Source organism: Felis catus, chromosome B2, assembly GCF_018350175.1.
Source record: "Felis catus isolate Fca126 chromosome B2, F.catus_Fca126_mat1.0, whole genome shotgun sequence".
NCBI classification, from domain to species: Eukaryota; Metazoa; Chordata; class Mammalia; order Carnivora; family Felidae; genus Felis; species Felis catus.
Window position 1 is genome coordinate 122911718 of NC_058372.1, and position 20003 is coordinate 122931720.

Below are 20003 nucleotides of genomic sequence, written 5' to 3' on the forward strand. Positions count from 1 at the left end.
TCTGACCCTCCCCTGTTCATGCTCTGTCTCTCTCTGTCTCAAAAATAAATAAACGTTAAAAAAAATGCTTTTTAAAAGTATATCTTTAAAATATGCAAAATGTGTTATCAGTCTTCTTTTTCACATATAATTATTATTATATTAGACTAGTTAACTCTTGCTTTTCTTTGAAAACCCTTCTAATCCTATTGTGCCATAAAAAATCAACTTTAGGTCAGCCTATGATTATGAGCATAATTTATGATTGAGTACAATCCAGTGAGTTTTAATTGCCTTTTAGTTATAAAGGACATACAATGTGGAGAGTGTATCACAGTATTTTAGAAACCTAAAATTTCATTCTTGAAGTGGCTAAAAATTCATTGTCAAGTCACATTTTAAGTCTGTGTATGTTCTGCACTTTCCAAAATTTAAAATTCAGCTTCATATGCTTTCAAATGCCTGTTCAACATATACTGTGAATGAGTTCTTGGGAAAAAAAATTAAAGTATGTTTTCTGTAGAGAGTTATATTAATTATAGTTCCTCAAACCTCCATTCTTTTTCTCCCTCAGCTTTATTGTAATATACAATTGACATATGATATTGTGTAAGTTTAAGATGTAAAATGTGTTCTTTGATACACTTATATATTGTAAAATGGCTACTATCATAGTGTTAGCTAACACTTCATTCATATCACATAATTATTTCTTTTTTGTGATGAGATCTATTCTCCTAGCAGAGTGCTGATTGTTTTAATCTATGTTTAACTTAAAAATGAGAATTTAGAAGAGATACATTTTCAAACCACTATGTTATTGTTCTATCAACACATGCAAATTAGTGTCAATTCCTGCAATGATCTGGAGGCTTCGATAAAACTTCTCCTTAAGTTTAAGAATACAGCAGTACATTTTTAGATCACTAGTATGTAAAGAATTTTAGCTAGTGTGGAGTTAGAAAATCAACCTTAGATACAAATTTGTTTATAATAATAATTTCTGAAAAGTACAAGTTGCAATGCATTTTCTCTGATTTCATTTACCAACTGAAAAATCATTTCAAATAAAGTTTGTGAATTGAATACCAGTGCAATTCAGTAGCAAAAGCATTTTATCATTCTTTTAGTCTGGGCGCTTTCAAAAATTACTTAATACTCAAACTTTATTTGCCATCAAGGATTTCCCAGAACATTACACATGGATATTTTATAAGCCCTTCCCTCGAATGTAAAAAAGTGCAGGACTCATTTTTCTTGAAGGAAAACTGAAGAAAAGCCTTCTCCAGTTAAAAATCTTAAAGTGAAAGAATCTTCTGCAATTCATGGATTCACTAAGAATTTTTTCCGTCTGTGAAAAATATGGCATATTTCTAGGTCTGTAGTAATGACTCCTCCAAGAGTTGGAAAGATTCCCTGAAAGAGAATTGGTTAGACACTAGGAGAGAGCAAAATCTCATCACCATTCTAATATGGTATTCCAGTATGTAAAACCTTAAAAAATGCTACGAAAGCCAGAACCAAGAAAATCACACAGAACTTATTCACTAAGATGCCGTAATTCTTCAAATTCCAAAGAAGATGAGATGATGTCCACAGATAAGAGGGACAGAAGCACATCCTGTCAAGGGCTATAATCCAGAGATGGTCTCTGAGGAGGCTGGTCATTGCCAAGACTGCCATCTGCTTGGCCTGTGGTCTGGGGGCTTAGGGAGGCTCCACCTCCAACACCACTGAAATCACAGCGCTTGAAGGTGTAGAGGGGAATCAGAAATAGAAACCGTCAGAAATCTTTTCTTCCTCTTCTCCTTCTTCCTCCTTCTCTAAATCTAAACTAGGAAATGTTTCTAATGCTCCAAACACTACCTTATTTAGGAGTTGAAGCTGACTGCAGAGCCCATATTTTCAATTTTAGTTTGTGCTGGAACAATAAATATTAACCAGGGGGTTTTTAGAAACAGGTAAAATAAACTAAAAACCAAATTACATCCCAATATCAGGATTCGGCACAATAGCAGGAAACACTAAGCAAGGAGATATAGTAATTTTTTTTCAGAAAGACAGATAAGATAAAAGCAAAGGGTCTATCTGTCAATGATTCTTTTTCTTTGTACCAAGTTGGGTCCAGTTTCTTGATTTCCATGTAAAATTATCAAGCTGCAATTACCAACTTTCCGGAGCTCAAAGGAAGATTCAAACTGGTGCCCAGCCGCCAGGAGAAGGACCGCATAATTAATTCCTGACTGTAGTGATGGCTCAGATTCAAATGCCTTTTTGAACCTATTAAAAAAAAAAAAAAAAACAAATGTACAAGTTTACTTTCCCAATCAAGAATCTCCGGGTGTGCAATAGCTTCTGTTTGCATAACTTCAATGCCTGAGCAAGCAAAAATATTCCACTGGCCTTCACCCCAGAATCTAGTGTGCTGTTAGGATTTCATGCAGAAGTATTTGCCTTTCCTAACCCTTAGCTCCACTGCATTCCCCTACTTAGCTCACCCTTATCATAGTAGCCTCTGTCTTTTAAAAGATCCTCTTTTCAACAATCTACCAGAAATGTGAAAGAGTGTGTGCGTGTGTGTGTGTGTGTACACATCTGTAAGCAGTGGTAATTAAAAAATAAGAACCCCGTACCTATTTTTTTTTAAAGTAGTTTTTAAAAAGTGTTCAAAATACACAAAGCAATGAGGGGATCATCTAGGGAACACACTGAAACAATCAGTTTCACATGAGTGATACAGAAACGAAATAAAGAACGTCAATTGCACTAAGAAATTAAGAAAAACAGAGACTGTGCCTGTGCATACTAATTTTGGCTCAAGAGAATAAGAACCCTTTTCTGAATATGCATGACACTAAATATCACCCTTGGAAAAACATTTCAACATCTGAAAAGACTTCAGTGTTTGCACATCCACTGTGTTTTCAAGGTAACGCTTCTTAGATTTGGTCCAAGGGTTTCCTCACGTACATCATTTAACAGGCAACAATATTCAACATTATTACACTTGGGCGCATGAAGAAAAAGAAAATGAAAACAAACACCCCAGTGACCATTAGAAACTGCTTTAGACAAATCTGAAAAATGAAATCTTTACTTTTAATCAAATTGAGGAAATTTGAGGACTACATACTGAACAAATGACCATTGGGTGATATTAAAAAAAAAGCTATGTAGAAAAAATACATTACAATTCTAAGATAAAGGCATTCCCATTTAAATCATTAACTATCTTTTAACAAAAAGATAGGAATAGAAAAAGTGGTGGTGGGCACAGTAGTGTGCATTATAGCATATTCTTGGCTTTTATACATGCTTGAAATTTCCCATAACTTAAAATCATAAGTTAAACTTCAAAAGGAAAGAGAAAGTACATTTTTCTGGATATTGAGGATCATGTGCCCTTTTAAAGGGTCTTACTTTTTAAGTAGAACAAGTATCTCTGAACAAAAATCAAGTAAGTATTAATCTTAACTAGCTGGCTCAAGGAGTGATAGAAGTGGAATATCCAACTGTATCACTATTGGTGATCAAAAAACACCATCCATCAAAAGAAATTCAAAATGAATGAAAGACCGAAATGTGAGATAGGAAACCATCAAACTCCTACAGGAGAAAACAGGCAGCAACCCCTCTGACCTCACCCACAGACATATCTCTGGAGACAAGGGAAACAAAAGCAAAAATGAACTACTGCCCCTCATCAAGATAAAAAGCTTCTGCACAGCAAAGTAAACAATCAACAAAACTAAAAGTCAACTGAAGGAATGGGAGACGATATTTGAATATGATATATCAGATAAAGGGTTGGTACCTAAAATCTAAAAAGAAGTTATCAAACTCAGTACCCAAAAAATAAATAATCCATTGGAGAAATGGGCAGAAAACACGAATAGACACATTTTCAAAGAAGACATCCAAGTGGCTAACAGACACATGAAAAGATACTCAACATCACTGTATTATCGGAGAAATACAATTCTCACTGTATTGTATTATCAGAGAAATACAATTCAAAATAACAATGAGATACCACCTCAACACTTGTCAGAAGAGCTAAAATTAACAACTCAGGAAACAACAGATGTTGGCAAGGATGCGGAGTAGGGGGACCCTTTTGTCTGCTGGTGGGAATGCAAACTGGTGCAGACACTCTAGAAAACGACATGGAGCTTCCTCAAAAAATTAAAAATAGAACTACCCTACAACCCAGCAATTGCACCTCTAGGTATTTGTCCAAAAGATACAAAAATGCTGATTCAAAGGGACATATTCACTCCAATGTTTATAGCTGTGCTATCAACAATAGCCAAATTATGGAAATAGCCCAAATGTCCATCACCTGATGAAAAGTGTGTGTGTGTGTGCACCACACAATGGGTGTGATACACACACACACACACACACACACACACACACAACTCAGTATTACTTGACAATGAAAAAGAATGAAATCTTGCCATTTGCAAAAATGTGGATGGAACTGGGGTGCATTATGTTAAGTGAAATAAGTCAGAGAAAGACAAATATGATTTCACTCACTGTGGAATTTAAGAAACAAAACAGATGAACATAAGGGAAGGGAAGGAAAAATAAGATAAAAACAGAGAGGGAGACAAACCATAAGAGACTCTTAAATACAGAGAAGAAACTAAGGGTTGCTGGAGGGGAGATGGGTAGAGGGATGGGCTAAATGGGTGATGGGTTATTAAGAAGGGCACTTGTTGGGATGAGCACTGAGGAGCACTGGGTGTCATATGTAAGAGATGAACCCCTGCGGTCTTCCGAAACCAACACTACACTGTATGTTAACTAACTTGAGTTTAACAACTAACTAACTAACTAATTCATCAACATATAATCTGTTTTGGCAGAAGACACAATTCTGTAGTATAAACATAGCTTTTTAAAAAATAAAACAAGGGGCGGCTGGGTGGCTCAGTCGGTTAAGCGTCCGACTTCAGCTCAGGTCACGATCTCACGGTCCCTGAGTTCGAGCCCCGCGTCGGGCTCTGGGCTGATGGCTCAGAGCCTGGAGCCTGCTTCTGATTCTGTGTCTCCCTCTCTCTCTCTGCCCCTCCCCAGTTCATGCTCTGTCTCTCTCTGTCTCAAAAATAAATAGACGTTAAAAAAAATTAAAAAAAAAATAAAAAAAATAAAACAAATTTTATTGATGTGGTTAAAAAAAAAATAAACATTTGTATCTCTCCAGAAGTATAGGTGTTTCCCAATCCTAAAATGAAAAAGCATGCACCCAGAGTGCTGATGTTCAAAGCTAGTCATATAAAGAAAAGACATGATTTTTAAGTCTTAGACTCATGTAACTCTCAAAGGTTTCTGTGTTTTTTTGGAGGTAATAGAAGGTCCCAATAAAAAGAGTATAGGAGAAGAAACAAGTATACTTTCTTTTCTCCTGATTCATATCAAGACATGCAATATTTTCAACAGACAAATCCTTTCACTTCCCTTGAAACCAAAGAGCATGGAATTTCTCTTAAAGATATTAAAGGAAAAATGTAAAAGGCAAGACGTGTCCAAATTAATCAGTAAAAATTGACTAAAGGCTTCCTATGTGCCAAAACCAACCAAAATGAAAAGTCTGGCTTACATCTGTTTTTCTGTTGCCATGAACAATATATATTTTTATGTTTTTAACCAAAATATACATGCCAATAAAATTAATAATGTATATTTTTCTAGGATTCATAGCATTCCATAACAATGAGTTCAGTATTTAGGAGAGTCAACATTTTCTGAATTCTCCTGGAGATTAAGATAACATGTACATGTTATTACAAAAGACATAAAATCTTGTCATATGTTATTAATATACCACCCACAGGAATTAAGAATTCTCACACACTGTGAAAGTAAATTACTACAGTATTTCTTGGCAGAAATTTCCCAATATATATCACAATCATAAAATTAAAAAAAATGCATATCTGTTCACACAATTGCACATCTATAAATTTATACTAAGGAAAAGCATCAAATACGTAATCAGAAATTCAGATACAAGGATATTTGTTATAAAATAAAAAAAGTACTCTAAATTTCCAACAATATTATAAGGTATAATATGGAATATATTCCAAATGTTTGAAAGCTATATAGCCATTTCAATCATAGAAGAATATTCAATGTCTAGGGAAAAACTTTAGCTTCAAAGCAGATGCAGTAGCCCATTTAGAAGCTATCACTTCTGCTACAGCAACTGTGGGGGGAAAAGGATACATATCAAAAAATATTTTTCACAGATACCACAGATCTATGGAAGCAATGACAATTAAAACCAGCATTGAAATAAAACTCGAGAGAGAGAAATGCCCTCCCAAGGGAGCTGAACTGCCTTGTCTTCTATAAGGGTGTTTGCTCATTTGGACCATAAGATGGGGCTTGGGCTTGGCATAGGCATAGAAACTCTATCTATCTGAAGCTCTACCAGGGAAAAGAGAATAGAGTGGATTTCCTGATGGTTGCATGGGTTGGCATAACGAATGAAACTTGGAGGAGCCCCAAACATGCAGCCAGTTTTCTCCACAGGACATCCGTTGAACGCTGGGTCGTACGGAGGGCTGGGAGATGAGGTAGGGCTTGGAGAGCAGAACGAAATCCCCTGAAGTCTGGCAGTACTTCGACGTGAAGCGCCACCAGCAAGAGGAGCCTGCCACAGATACCAACAGTCTCAGGGCACCTGGGTGGCTCAGTCAGTTAAGCTCAGGTCACGATCTCAGTTTTGCGGGTTTGAGCCCTGCCTCTTTGGGTGCTGCCCTGGCATTGTGGAGACTGCCTGGGCTTCTCTCACTCTCTGCCTCTCCCTCTCTGCCTCTCCCCAACTCGCATTGTTTTTTGTCTCTCGAAATAAATAAACTTTATTTATTATTTTTTTGAGAGAGAGAGAGAGCACGAGCAGGGGAGGGGCAGAGAGAGAGAGAGAGAGAGGGCGGGAGAGAGAGTCCGAAGCAGGCTCCACCCTGTCAGCACACAGCCAGACACTGGGCTTGATCCCCAAACCATGAGATCATGACCAGAGCTGACAAGAGTCGGACACTCAACTGACTGAGCCACCCAGGTGTCCCATTTATTTTTTTTCTACTTTTTTTCAAAATAAGTAAACTTTAAAAAAAATACATGACAGTCTCCTCCTTAAAAAAAAAAAATTACCAAATTTAAGAGCTGTATGATGTGGAAGAATAAAGAGTGAAACTCAAAACTTCACAGGGCAGATATGAAATCTCCCACAGTACTTAGGGACACGGAGCTAGAGACCTGCTTGTGTCTCAATCAAAAGCTGGGGGGGCGGGGCACAGCCAAGAAGCAGAGACACTATCAAGAGAGACTGGGTCAACTAAAACTGAAACCGAGACAAACTCATTACATTTTTTGAAGTAATCAGCTTCCTCTCCTATCTGGCTAACAGAGGAAAGCAAGAACTTTCTGTGAGAGAAAATAAAATCATCTTCAATCTTAGTAATTCTGAAACACAAAACATATAGGGCACAATAACTATGAGACAAGCAAAAAGCTAGGAAAATGTGACCAACAAACAAGAGAGCAAAAACAGACAAGAGGAGCTGACTCAGAGAAAATTCAGATAATTCAAACAAGGAGTTTGAAATAATTATTACAAATATAAGAAAATCAAGAAAAAGATGGACAAATGGATGAAGAAGAAAAACAATTTCAACACAGAGTTGGAATCTTAAAAAAAAAAAAAAAAAGAAGAATCTAGAACGAAGATATACAATACCTGAAAATAGGAATTCTTTGGACAGGTTTAATAGCAGACTAGACAGAGCAAAAGACAGATTTGGTGCAATGAAGAACAGGTCAACATAAAGTATCGAAATGGAAGCAGAGAGAGAAAAAAGAAGGGGAAAACACAACAAAGCATGAGACATATGGAACATAGTTAAATGGTCTAACATATGTATCACTGTAATTCCAGAAAGAAGAGAGAATACAGAACACAAGAAATATTTGAAGACATAATGGCCAAAAATATTCCAAAACTGTTGAAAACATTAACCCACAGATTCAGGAAGTTCGGCAAACTTCAAACAGGATAAAATAAAATAATCACAGTCTAAATGCTGAAACCAAAGACACAGAAAAATCTTAAAATCAGCCAGAGAGGAAAAGACACATTACCTTAAAGGAACAATAAAATTGATCGCTGACTTTGCAATACAAACTACGGAAACCAAAAATAATGCAATGACATTCTCAGATTGACACAAGAAAAAAAAGAAAAGATGCAAGAAAGATGTTTCCAAACAAGCAAAACCTGGAAGGATTAATTGCCAGCAGGTCCACACTACAAACAATACTAAAAGTACTTGTTTAGACTATAGAAAAGTAATTCCAGATGAAACACTGAACTGTAGGAACAAAGATAACAGAAAGGGTAAATAGGCGACTGTATATAAAACATGTTAACACTTTAAAAACTGTTGAATATTTAAACTCCCCTAAGTTTCTTTCCTTGCTCAGGATGTGGTAAAGTATAAATTTAAGGTAGACTAGAAAAGTCAAGGATGTAGATGGCAGTCCCTAGGAAACTACTAAAATAATATTATAAAAAGTATTAGTAAAGAGCTAATAGAGGCTAAAATATAATACTAAATTAATAGAAAGTAAGGAGGGTAGGGAAGACTAAAAGAACAAACAAAAATGAAAGAGAAAATAAATACCAAGATGGTAACAAAGCTGCAAACACCAGTTATCACAGTAAATAAAAATGACCTGAATACTACAAATATGAGATCTGTCAAGTTAGATTGCATAACAATAAGAAAGCAAGAAAGGAGGGAGGGAGGGAGGGAGGGAGGAAGAGAGGAAGGAAGGATAGAAGGGAGGAAGGAAGGAAGGGAGGAGGGAGAAAGGAAGGAAGGAAGGAAGGAAGGAAGGAAGGAAGGAGAGAGGGAGGGAGGAAGGAAGGAAGGGAAAAAGGAAGGAAGGAAGGAAGGAAGGAAGGAAGGAAGGAAGGAAGGAAGGAAGGAAGAAAGAAAGAAAGAAAGAAAGAAAGAAAGAAAGAAAGAATTATATTACATACATTTAAGAGACACACTTTAAATATAAGGACACAGTTAAGCTGAAAGTCAAATGATGCATAAAGATATATCACTCAAATATTAACCCAAAGAAATCTGTTGTGATTATTTATTAGTATCAGATAAAACTGAATTTAAAGCAAAATTTATTACATGATATAAAGAGGGATGTTACACAATGATAAAAGAGTAAATTCAACAGAAAAATTTATAATCCCAAACATACCTATTAACATGGCTTCAAAATGCATAAAGCAAAACTGAGAAAAACTAAAAATCAGACAAATCTACATCCATAGCTGGAGATTTTAAAACCCTTCTCTCAGTGATCAAACAAGCAGACAAAAATATCAATGAGGATATGGAAGACTTGAATAACAAGATTAACTAAGTTAATCTAAATGGCTTATGTAGAACACTACACCCAACAACAGTGGACCATATCCTGGACCATAAGACACTTCTCAACAAATTTCAAAGAACTGAAATAATGCAGAGTGTGTTCTCTCACCACAATAGAATTAAACTCGTGAACAAGAAAGAAAGATACGTTTGGGCATTGGGCAACCTTCTTCTGAGTAACCTAGGGGCCTGAAAATGAAAAGATATTTTGAGCTGAACAGTATTGAAAGTTCACTATATCAAAATTTCTAGGATGCAGAATAATTTATACCTTTAAATGCATATGTTGGAAAAAGAGCAAGGTTGAGAAATCAATGCTGTAAGCTTCCATCTAGAAAAATAACAGCATATTATTCCCAAACAAAGTAGAAGGAAGGAGCAGAAATTAATGAAACAAAAAGTGCAATAAAGAAAATCAACAGTGCCAAAAGTTCGTTCTATGAGAAGATTAATAAAATTGACAAACTCCAAGGCAAACTGTTCATCAGACAACAAGAGAGACAGAATACAAATTACTGTTATGCTACACTATCAGGATCAAAAAGGAGGACGTTAGTATAGATCCTATGAGCATTAAGAAGAAAGCAAAAGGATATTAGGAACAACTTTATGCCAATAAATGTGGCAACCTAGGTGAAATGGAAAATTTTCTTGAAAACCACTAAGTAATATGACTTAAGAAAACAATGTAATCTGTGTATAGTTCTGTATCTATTACAGAATTTATAATAATCTGAAATTACTTTTCTTTTATCACCTATCTTCCTCAGCAGAGTGCACGCTCCATGAGAGCAGGGACCTCATCATCAGTCTTGTTGGCCACTGAATCTCCAATCCCTGAATCACTGGGATGCCTAACACATTGCAGGTGAATATGAAATGCTTGCTGGATGAAGAAAATCAGCATCCACTCCTTGCAACGAACCAGGCTGAGACAAGTGATGAATATAGCAGTTCACAGGAGATTCAAATAATCTCACTTTCTCGAGTAGTCTAAACCCTAATTTTGATAAAAGGCATATGACCAGAAAGCTATATCCTTAGACCACATTAAATTAGTGGATTGCATATCACTTGCACCACATTACATTTTAATGTTGTTGGAATTCACTATTAAATAAAAATATTGAGGATATTGTTTACATAGCTTTCACTATGGCCTACTGAGAGTCTTATGTGAGAAATTATTTATTGCTAGGGATAGCACAGTTTCTTCTGAAGAAGTAGCATATGATTCTTTTTCCATGCTACTACTAAAATGCCTATTGGCTTGGAGGTCAGTTATACCAAGCACGTTGATCCTGATTACTGGCATATTTGATTTTCTAGTTCCTTGGTGCTAATTTTCTAAACACATTTTATCATGTCATTGTTTTTTTAAGACTCAAACTTGATAAATTAATGTTAAGATATAAATGCTAAAATAACATTAAAATAGAAATGTTAACATATAGATGTTAAAATAATGAAACTATCCATTTTAGCTTCAGGTGATGTATCAGTTGTTTTAGGGTAAGTGTGTCACAGTACCAAACAACTGCAAATCCCAGCAGCTGGCAATGCCTATTCATGCCACATTTCTACGTTGGTTGGCTCAGCTTTGCTCCACATTGTTCTCTTTCTGGGACTCAGCCTGGAGGAGTAGTTTTCTCCAGAAAATGACCAAGGAAAACTACACATGGCACAATCACAACGGGGCTTTTAAAGCTTCTGCTGATAATGAGCATCAACCAAGAAATACACCCAAACCTGGTGTCACAGGTGGGATGTGTCATCTTCCTAAGAAGAGGGATAGTGTATTTCTAACAAAAATACAACACAAATGATATTCTCCACTAAAGAAAGCTGTGATTAATACCAAATAGTAACAATACCAAACAGAAACAATAATGATAGCTGCCTCTCATTACTAAGCAACTACTAGGAATAGGCATTGCACTAGACACTTCAAGCATAATATTTCTAATTATGAAAACTCTTTAAGGTGGAGTGGATTATCTCAAGTTTAATGATCAGGACACTGAAGCATGGAAATATTAAGTCATGCACATTAGAAGTGGGAGAGTGGGAACTTTACCCAATTCTGCTCGATTCCAAATATGAGCCCTCTTTTCTGTATCACCCTGCCTACCCTTTGGTGTGCGTTAAAAACAATTTTTTTCAGTCCTTTTTCATTACATTCTGGTTTTTTGGTTTTTGTTTTTTAGTAAAAGGGAGTTGGGTTAAACAGGAAAAATTATGAGAAATAAAAGCAGGAATAATTGCTTATTTATATTAAGAATGAAGTTTGTATTCTATATACAACAGAAACAGGTATTGCTATACTCCTCGTAAGAATGGTGTTTGTCACAAGATATATTTGATCAATATTATTAGACTAGAGGCTAATATTTTTAAAAGAACTCATATGGCAATACTGCCGAATGTGCCCATAAAAATGCACCAAAAAAGAAGTTTCACGTTGTGGAAAACATCATCGTTTAACTAGCAAGAGGATAAATGAACATGAACAACGTTAGTCCTTACATAAAGAAATCTATAAGCAATGACTAATAGTGTAAAACTATCTCTAAAGATAGAGAAATAAAATGGATAGAGGTGAGTAAGCTAATTAAAGAAGACTTTATGAAAGAAAGAAATCTTAATGATGAAACCAGATATTCACATCTTAAGAGAACTCAAGTAACTGTATGAAGTTACATCCACTATTGTTGACTTTTTTCTATTTTAGTACTGAAATATTTATTGGAAAAAAGTAAATAATTTGCATTCTTCATTATTATATTGAAAAGATGCAAACTTCTTAGTCAAGCTTCCAAAGCAATAGATTTTTGTTCAAGGCTGCTTTATTATTAGCAATTTTATTTGTCACCTGATTGCAAGCTCGTTCTGAAAGAGGCAAGTACTTGATTATAAAGTGAGTGACGAAGTCTTTATATAACAAAGACAGTTCATTTTTTTTGCCTCTACACTGAGATGTTCAACAAAGTCAAGAATAAAGGAAATATTCTTGAATTCGTTATTTCTAGCTAAAGAGAATCTACTTTCCATCAAAGAAGAAATTGAGCTCAAGTCAAGTTCTTTCTATTTGGCTGTCATTTTTCCTTCCTTGTGATATAACTGCTGTGATTCTTTCTGTGAGACACACAAGTAATTAAATTAGAATTCATGGTGCTTTGCATCTCTAGGGATATTTCTTAAATTATCACTGATAAAATAATTCACAGACAAAGCAGGACAGCAGCAGAAGAAAACGAGTGCCAAATACTGTGTCAATTTGATCTGTAAAGGGGGGGGAAACCCTCTCTTCATCTCAAACTACTTATTTGTATATAATCCTTTTTATAACAGGAAAGTTAGAAAAATAAATAACCCAAAATTTTAACCATCTTCTTCCAGTACTTTTACTAGTCTCATACTTTTTTCAAAAAAAAAAAAAAAAAAACCCAGAGAGAGAGAGAGAGAGAGACAGACGAGAGAGACAAAGAGAGAATCATGTTAATTTTATACTGTTTTTTAAATTTTGATTGGATAGCATAATACATGTTACTATCAAATATTTTTTTAAAAAAACACCATTTTCTTCTGGGTATATACCAAAAGGAATTGAAAGCAAGGGAGTCAGATATTTGTACACCAATGTGCATAGCAGCGTTATTCACAACGGCCAAAAAGGTGGAAGCAACACAGAAGTCATCGACGGATGAATGGTTAAACACCAAATGGTGTATACATAAAATGGAGTATTATTCAGCCTTAAAAAAGGAAATTGTGACATGTTACAACATGGATGGACCACTGAGAATGTTACGCTAAGTGAAATAAGCCAGTTGCAAAAAAGACAACTACCATATGATTCCACCTATAGGAAATACCTGCTCAAATTAATAGAGATAGAACATAAAATGGTGGTTATCAGGGGCTGGGAGGAGAGGAAAATGGGAAGTTGTCTAATGAGTACAGAGTTTGAGTTTTGTAAGATGAGAAGAGTCGTGGATGGATAGTGATGATAGTTGCACAACAGTGTGATTGTAATTTATGCCACTGAACTGTACACTTACAAATGGTTAAAATGGTAAGTTTTATGTTATGTATATTTTTACCACTGAACTCCATCCCCACAATTTTGAATGAATGATATTCCATCATATGGGGAGGTTATCCTTTGCTTAACATTTTCCCTACTGCTGGACATTTAGGTTCCTTCCAATTTTTTGTTGCCATAAAATTCAGTGTAGTGAACATTGTTGTAAACACAACTTTATTTCCATATCTGCTGTTTCTTTAGGATTAAGAAAAGGACATAACTGGATTAAGGAACATGAACTATTTCAAGGCTCTTGATACATAATGCCAAACTGCTTTCCAGAAAGGGCTTACCAATTCACTTTCTTAAGAGGAGTGTAGGAGAGAGACCTTCCCATTGCATTCATGCCAAAATAAAGTATTCTCACCTCTTTTCATCTTTGCCAATGGGTAAAAAGAAACCATAGTTTAGGATTATAATGGGTACTTATTTGATTGCTCTGGAGAATGAACAGTTTTCATATGTTTATGGCCAATCTAAACTTATCCTTCCAATAACTGCCAATTCTCTCAAATTAAAATGTAAAACCCATATCCTAAGAAGGTCGGGAAGATGGGAAGAGATACATTAGGAAAGCTCTGAAGGGCAGGTTAGGGTGGGGTCAGGGATTTGAACTTAACCTTTGAGGATATGAAGAACAGTAAAAATTTAGGAGGAAGGGAATGATGGCAAAATATGGGGAAAACCTAAATCTCTAATAAGAAGAACATAAGCATATTATCAATTGTGGTTTTCTATTCAATAAAGTGGATTCACTAAGCAGAATCTCTAGGGGCAAAGAACTCCATCCACATTGTTGAAAAACTCCCCAAATGATTATGATGTTCAGCCAGGCTTGGAAACAATTACTTAAATTCACTAAGTGAAATCACCCCTACTCTTCCATATTCTCCCTCCTTTTGAGCAAAATGCCTGGCAAACATCTAGTTTTCTCACTCATCCCTCTGAGTTACATAAAGCAAGCCATAGTTGCCCTCCTTAGGTGCTCAATACTCATCAGCTGCCAATTAGGAAACCCCACAGTGACATACTGAGTATTACCACTCTTGGATTCTGACTTGGTCAGGCCATAACACAAGTTCATGCAATCTATCATTTGCTGAGAGTGGCATTAAACCAAGGTCAAGGCATGCAACCAATTTATGAGGCTGCTTGTTTACAAAGCAACTGTGGGCACACTGTGCATTTTATCCGGGTCTCCAAGGCATCCTGGAACTGTTGGTCCCTCGGGAGCCAACTACATCTGGATATCAGTGAGCTGAGTGTCATGCTGAGTTACTACAAACTTTTCAGGCTCTGTGTTCTAAAAATAAAAATCATCTAAAATTTGGAAACTCTCCTAACATACACAATAAAGGACTGAACAAAAATGATGTCAGTGGAATGATGGTAAGATAAAACTCTGGGGGGTATAGACGATAGTGGAAATAGAGATAACACACAGAAAGATATCTTGAAGCCAAGGAAAAGAAAAAAGGGCGAATCTGGAAAACGGAAAATAGGCATTAGTCTTTATTTGTGTGTTGACTGGTTGTTACATAACTCTCCCAAAGTAAAGCCAACCCCATTAATAATGTAAAAACTAAGTAGTTATTAGGCACACATTACTGTTTGAATAGCACTGCCACTGACGTAAAAGAAAATTAGTTGATAAGGTAAGGCTGTCTGTTCTTTCACAAGTTACTATGGAGAAATGAACACATTAATGCTAAAAACAGGCTTAATGATTTTAATTTCCTGGGTATGGATCTTTTTTTGGCTTTACAAGAGGAAAGACATGATTACACTAATACGGTACGGGCACCTGATTTCCTTTCAAAGTTGTGACATGACTTCATATTTCCCCTTAGGAATGAGAATACCATCATGTCTAAAACCAAATACGATTTCAAACAAGCATTGTCTACTCCTATTCCGCGTGACCCCACAACGGCTGTGGTGCGTGACATTCAAATAAAGCCCCTGTAAAAGGTATACAGACTCTGTAACTTTTCCCTCATCAGCTAAATGTTCAGCTAGATCCACAAAGAAGAGAAAGAAAACTTTCAGGGATATTTCAGGAAAAGGGAAATTTAATCTAGTTTGTGTTCATGTTAGTATATGAAGAAACACAAAATATCGTCACATATTATATACTAAAGATAGAACACAAAATGCCTACTACATTCCAGGACTTTAACATATGTTGCTTCACTCAATTTTCACCAGAGTATTTATTCCTCCTAAAATGATAAGTCTAAGCCAGTTGTAGTTGTAACGATCCCATCCTCCTTGCCAGTGACTTGGGTTGACGATGAAATACCAGAAGCATAAAGAAATGTAAGGAAAGTCTGGGGTAGGTTTTTATGAGTGTATTTTCCCAGTTCTAAGAAAAAGAGACAGAAAAAGATGGCCTCCTTTCCTCTCCAGACCTTGGTGAGGCTACATTGGATTGCTGCCTGGAATGGCCACAGCCACTTTACCATCCTAAAAGCCAGCCTGAGGGCAGAGCCACCCACAGCAGTAATGAGGGAACAGACCTGGGCTGACACTGTTAGGCTGCCGACTCAACCTACTCCAGACCCAGCCCTGTTTCTGGACTTCATGTTTTAGAAAACATATTTTCTTACTGTTGAAGCTCAGTGGAGTAAGGTATTTTGCTACTTAACAAGACTCTAAGAGTATTCTAATTCCCCCTAGGTAAGTAGTATTATTTTTTTCAAGTAAGAAAATGGAATTTTCTTAAGGTTCTCTTGCCTAAGATCACAGTTTCCAAGTATTGACTCAACATTTATTTCACATCAGTTTCCCAAAGGTCCTCTTCAACAGAATAGTATAGATGTTTCTGGAAATGTCTGTTCCTGGAAATTCTAGGAAAGAGAGCCATTAGGATGTAGTAAAAACAACACTGAATCTGAAAAATTAGATTTGAAATTTTATTAATAACAGGACATCAAACATTGTAAAATGCGAGGAAAAATGTCAGCTTTGCCTTCTTCTACAAGGTACTTGTAAGTCTGCAACAGTGAACAGCATATACGAAAACCTTGTGTCAACTCTAAAGTTAAGGGATAATTATTTCCACTATTGAACAAATACTACGTGTAACAAAATGTTCTAAGTAAGCCACTCTGCATGTGAATTCAGCATCACTATTTCATGGTTATTTCTTTGTTAGATTAGGTTAACAAAGGAATCATGGAGATAACCTTTCCAATGGATTTTCCATGGTTCTCCAAGTCACAGTCCATAGTATTTCCTTGGGTCATTCCAGTTAAGTCATCATTTCAGAAACTGTGGCCTTTTTTTAGGATGTGAGTCTAGGCTTTTAGGTCACAGTTTTTCCTACACTGAAAGCTTGGTATGTGCCCAGCACCACTCTCTCATCTTGTGCTATATCTTCTAACAGCCCCAAACATCTAACCAGCTCCTGTGACAGACACCATCACCGCTTTCTCTAACTTATATTTAACCTTATATTGAACAGCTATGATAAAAAGCTGCAACCTCTTAATGACTAAAAGCTAAACTCAGTTCAATTATGTTAAGGTCAAAAGGGCATTTTTCACGCCTTAACTGGGATTAAAGAAATTTAAGTATAAAAAAATAGCATGGTTTTGGCCATCCACAAGAGCTTCAATGGACAAAAATAACTAAGGAAGTGACAATGAAAAACATCAAATGTCAGAGAACTACTCTTTTTTTATACTTAAATCAGCAGGATGTGTTCATTCAAACCACTCGGCCCCTGTCCCAGATAAGATTTAACAGCCAAAGTATGTTCTAACAGAAGAAAATATATATATATTCTAACAACATATCGCAACTCAGCAAACTTAAAAAAAATCTAAACCATAAACTTTTTTCTTATTTCCTATCTTTGCATTCCAAACCCCCAAGTAAAGCTCTCAGAAAATAGACTTGCCTAGACGTAAAATGGTGCCTCGCTACAATGCCCGTAGCAGATACAGTGCTCAGAGAAAGGCAAGACTTTCTCCGTCTGATATGGAGAACATCGAACTCATTAAAGATGGTAAAATGGGGAACTGCAAGAAACAGCTGGATGAGCCACTGAAATCACAACTGCTTGGGGCTCTTGTACTACTGAGTTAAAAGTTCTTCTCCTTAAATTTTCTGTGGTCAGTACATCACTGTCTCTGCAAGCCAAAAGAAAATGACTCAGGACATGGAAAATGTCCATGGAAAGAGGCCTGAGGGACTAACTACCTGCCATGACATCCCACTCCTTACCCCAACACCAGCATTTGACAAGTAAAAACCCAGAGAGGATGATGGCTCAGAAAAAGTCAGTTGAAATATCCCTTTGGGATCCATGACTCAGGACATACATAATTCTGACTAAATCTGGCAGGATGTCTAATAACCTCAGGGACACCCTCTTGTGTCAGCTGCTTGACAATGTGCTTTTCACTTCTCAGCTCTAACAGAAAGGGAGGTTCGGACCATGCCAACCCACCAACACAAATGAGTGTGTTTGCAGCACTGTGGGAGTTGGATCAAAACATTAAGAAATACCAAAGAAGCTTTACAAGTGTGAGGGCGTGAAAAAACACCTATTTAAAAAGGGTGGGGGAACTTCTTAGCAACTCTTAGGACTAATGGCCAATGGGTATATGGATATACATGACAGTAATGGCAGGTTAAGGATAGGTAATCTATGGTGAAAGTGACATTCTTTCAATACTAAATAAGTCTGTGAGTGACACTCACAAGATCAACTCCTAGGGATCCTCCCATTAAAAGGCTTTGAGCTCTAACAGCCTTCCTTCCCTGTTCTTACTAGAAAATTAACGGACAGCTTAAAATGAAACCATAAAAATTCTGACATCTTCAATTTCACCTGAAGACCTTGAACACAAAGCTCTTTTGAGATAAAGTTAATAGTCCTCAGCTAAATAGAGCCAGAATCTGGAACGATAGAAAGTTAAAACAAAAACACAACCAGAAAAAAACAAACAAACAAACAAACAAACAAAAAAAAAACCCCTCTGTGCCTTTAACTGAACTTTATGTCACCTTGAAAGTTCTTGGTAGTCTAAACTGTTTGATTTTCAAATGGGGAAACACTTTTATTTCTGTGCATGATACACACTAACTTCACAGAAGATGTTTTCTATTTGAATTCACTGACCATGAAAGTTAAGCTTAAAGATTAGATTTTATTAACACTACTGTATCAAAGATTCATACCGGCACAATGCTTCCAAATATCAGATTCTGATTGCTCTACAAGTAAGAATTATTTTAAAGTGTACATCTTCTGGTAACAGTAAGGCTGCATAGGTACATTCCTCTTTGTAACAGCAGGAAAAAAAAAAAAACCTGGGTTAAAAGAAACTGTAAAACTCTCTGGATTATACTAAAAATTTATAATACAAATTTAAAAGTCCAAACCAAAACTTTCCATAAGGATCTAGGAAATCATTGTCCTCAACTTTTCCTCCTTGGTTATAACCCATTATCTCCGTTTCAGTCCCTGGTTAAACTGCTAAAGTGATAGAAGATTTTGTAAAGTTAAGATTTCTGTTTTACAACTTAAAATGTTGTATGGCTATCATTGTGGAGCTCCTGATCTAAGTCAACCCCCTTTTATCTATCTATCTATCTATCTATCTATCTATCTATCTAGATATATAAATAAAATTATATATTAATAATTCGAGCGGGGCTTGAACTCACGAACTGTGAGATCATGACCTGAGCCAAAGTCGGACACTCAACCGACTGAGCCACCCAGGCACCCCAAGAAATTAAAGGTTTTAAATATTCTTGCAGCTACATGTGACTGACTCCCTTCTGCTCCTTCACCCCCACTGGTATCCATTACACTGAGCTGGGAAGTTATGATGTGCATTCATGCATCTATACTTTTATTAGATGTGTATAATTGTTTTTAAAGCTTCCATAAATGATACTGTCGTCCATGTATCATTCTGCCATTTGTTCATTTTGCTCAACTTTTTTTTTTGCTCATTTTTTTTTTTTTTGCATGTCCTAAGTTTATACAGAGGAACTTCAAGAATTTCTCTAGAGTGTATAACTAGAGATAGATCTGCTGTATCCAGGGTAGGCTAGCTGTCAACTTTCCTTGATAATACCAAAATCTCTAAGTGGTCATAAAAATTTCTACCACAACCAGGAGAGACTCCCATTCTTCTAACATCCTTGACAACCCTTGATATTGTCACACTTAACTATTTCTTTATAAATCTAGTAATTTCTAATGGTGTACTAGACATTTTGGATGATATGTTGTACAGTTTGGATTCTGTTATATTCCTCTTAAGAATATTCAGTCTTGTTATAACAGGCAAATAAATTCTTGGTAGTTTACCTTGATCAAGTGGAAGCTTCGTTTTAGGTTTTATTAGGGTGGCTCTATCTTGGATTTGCTCTTAATTTTTAGTGCACTTCCTTAGTCTTGAGATGCAGTTTTTTTATTGCTAAGGCTTGGCCTTTTTGGAGTTTCAGTGGAAAGC

At 36.1% G+C, this 20003-nt stretch overlaps 1 protein-coding gene across 3 annotated transcripts in view; it reads right to left on the minus strand.

Annotated features, from left to right (window-relative positions):
- Window positions 1-20003, minus strand: part of MAP3K5 (mitogen-activated protein kinase kinase kinase 5) — a 204952-nt gene that overhangs the window by 93026 nt on the left and 91923 nt on the right. For all 3 annotated transcript variants that reach the window (XM_023254425.2, XM_023254424.2, XM_045058101.1), the window contains exon 8: window positions 2147-2259. In XM_023254425.2, the coding sequence (XP_023110193.1) occupies window positions 2147-2259 (113 nt within the window). The remainder of the gene's footprint in view (window positions 1-2146; window positions 2260-20003) is intronic.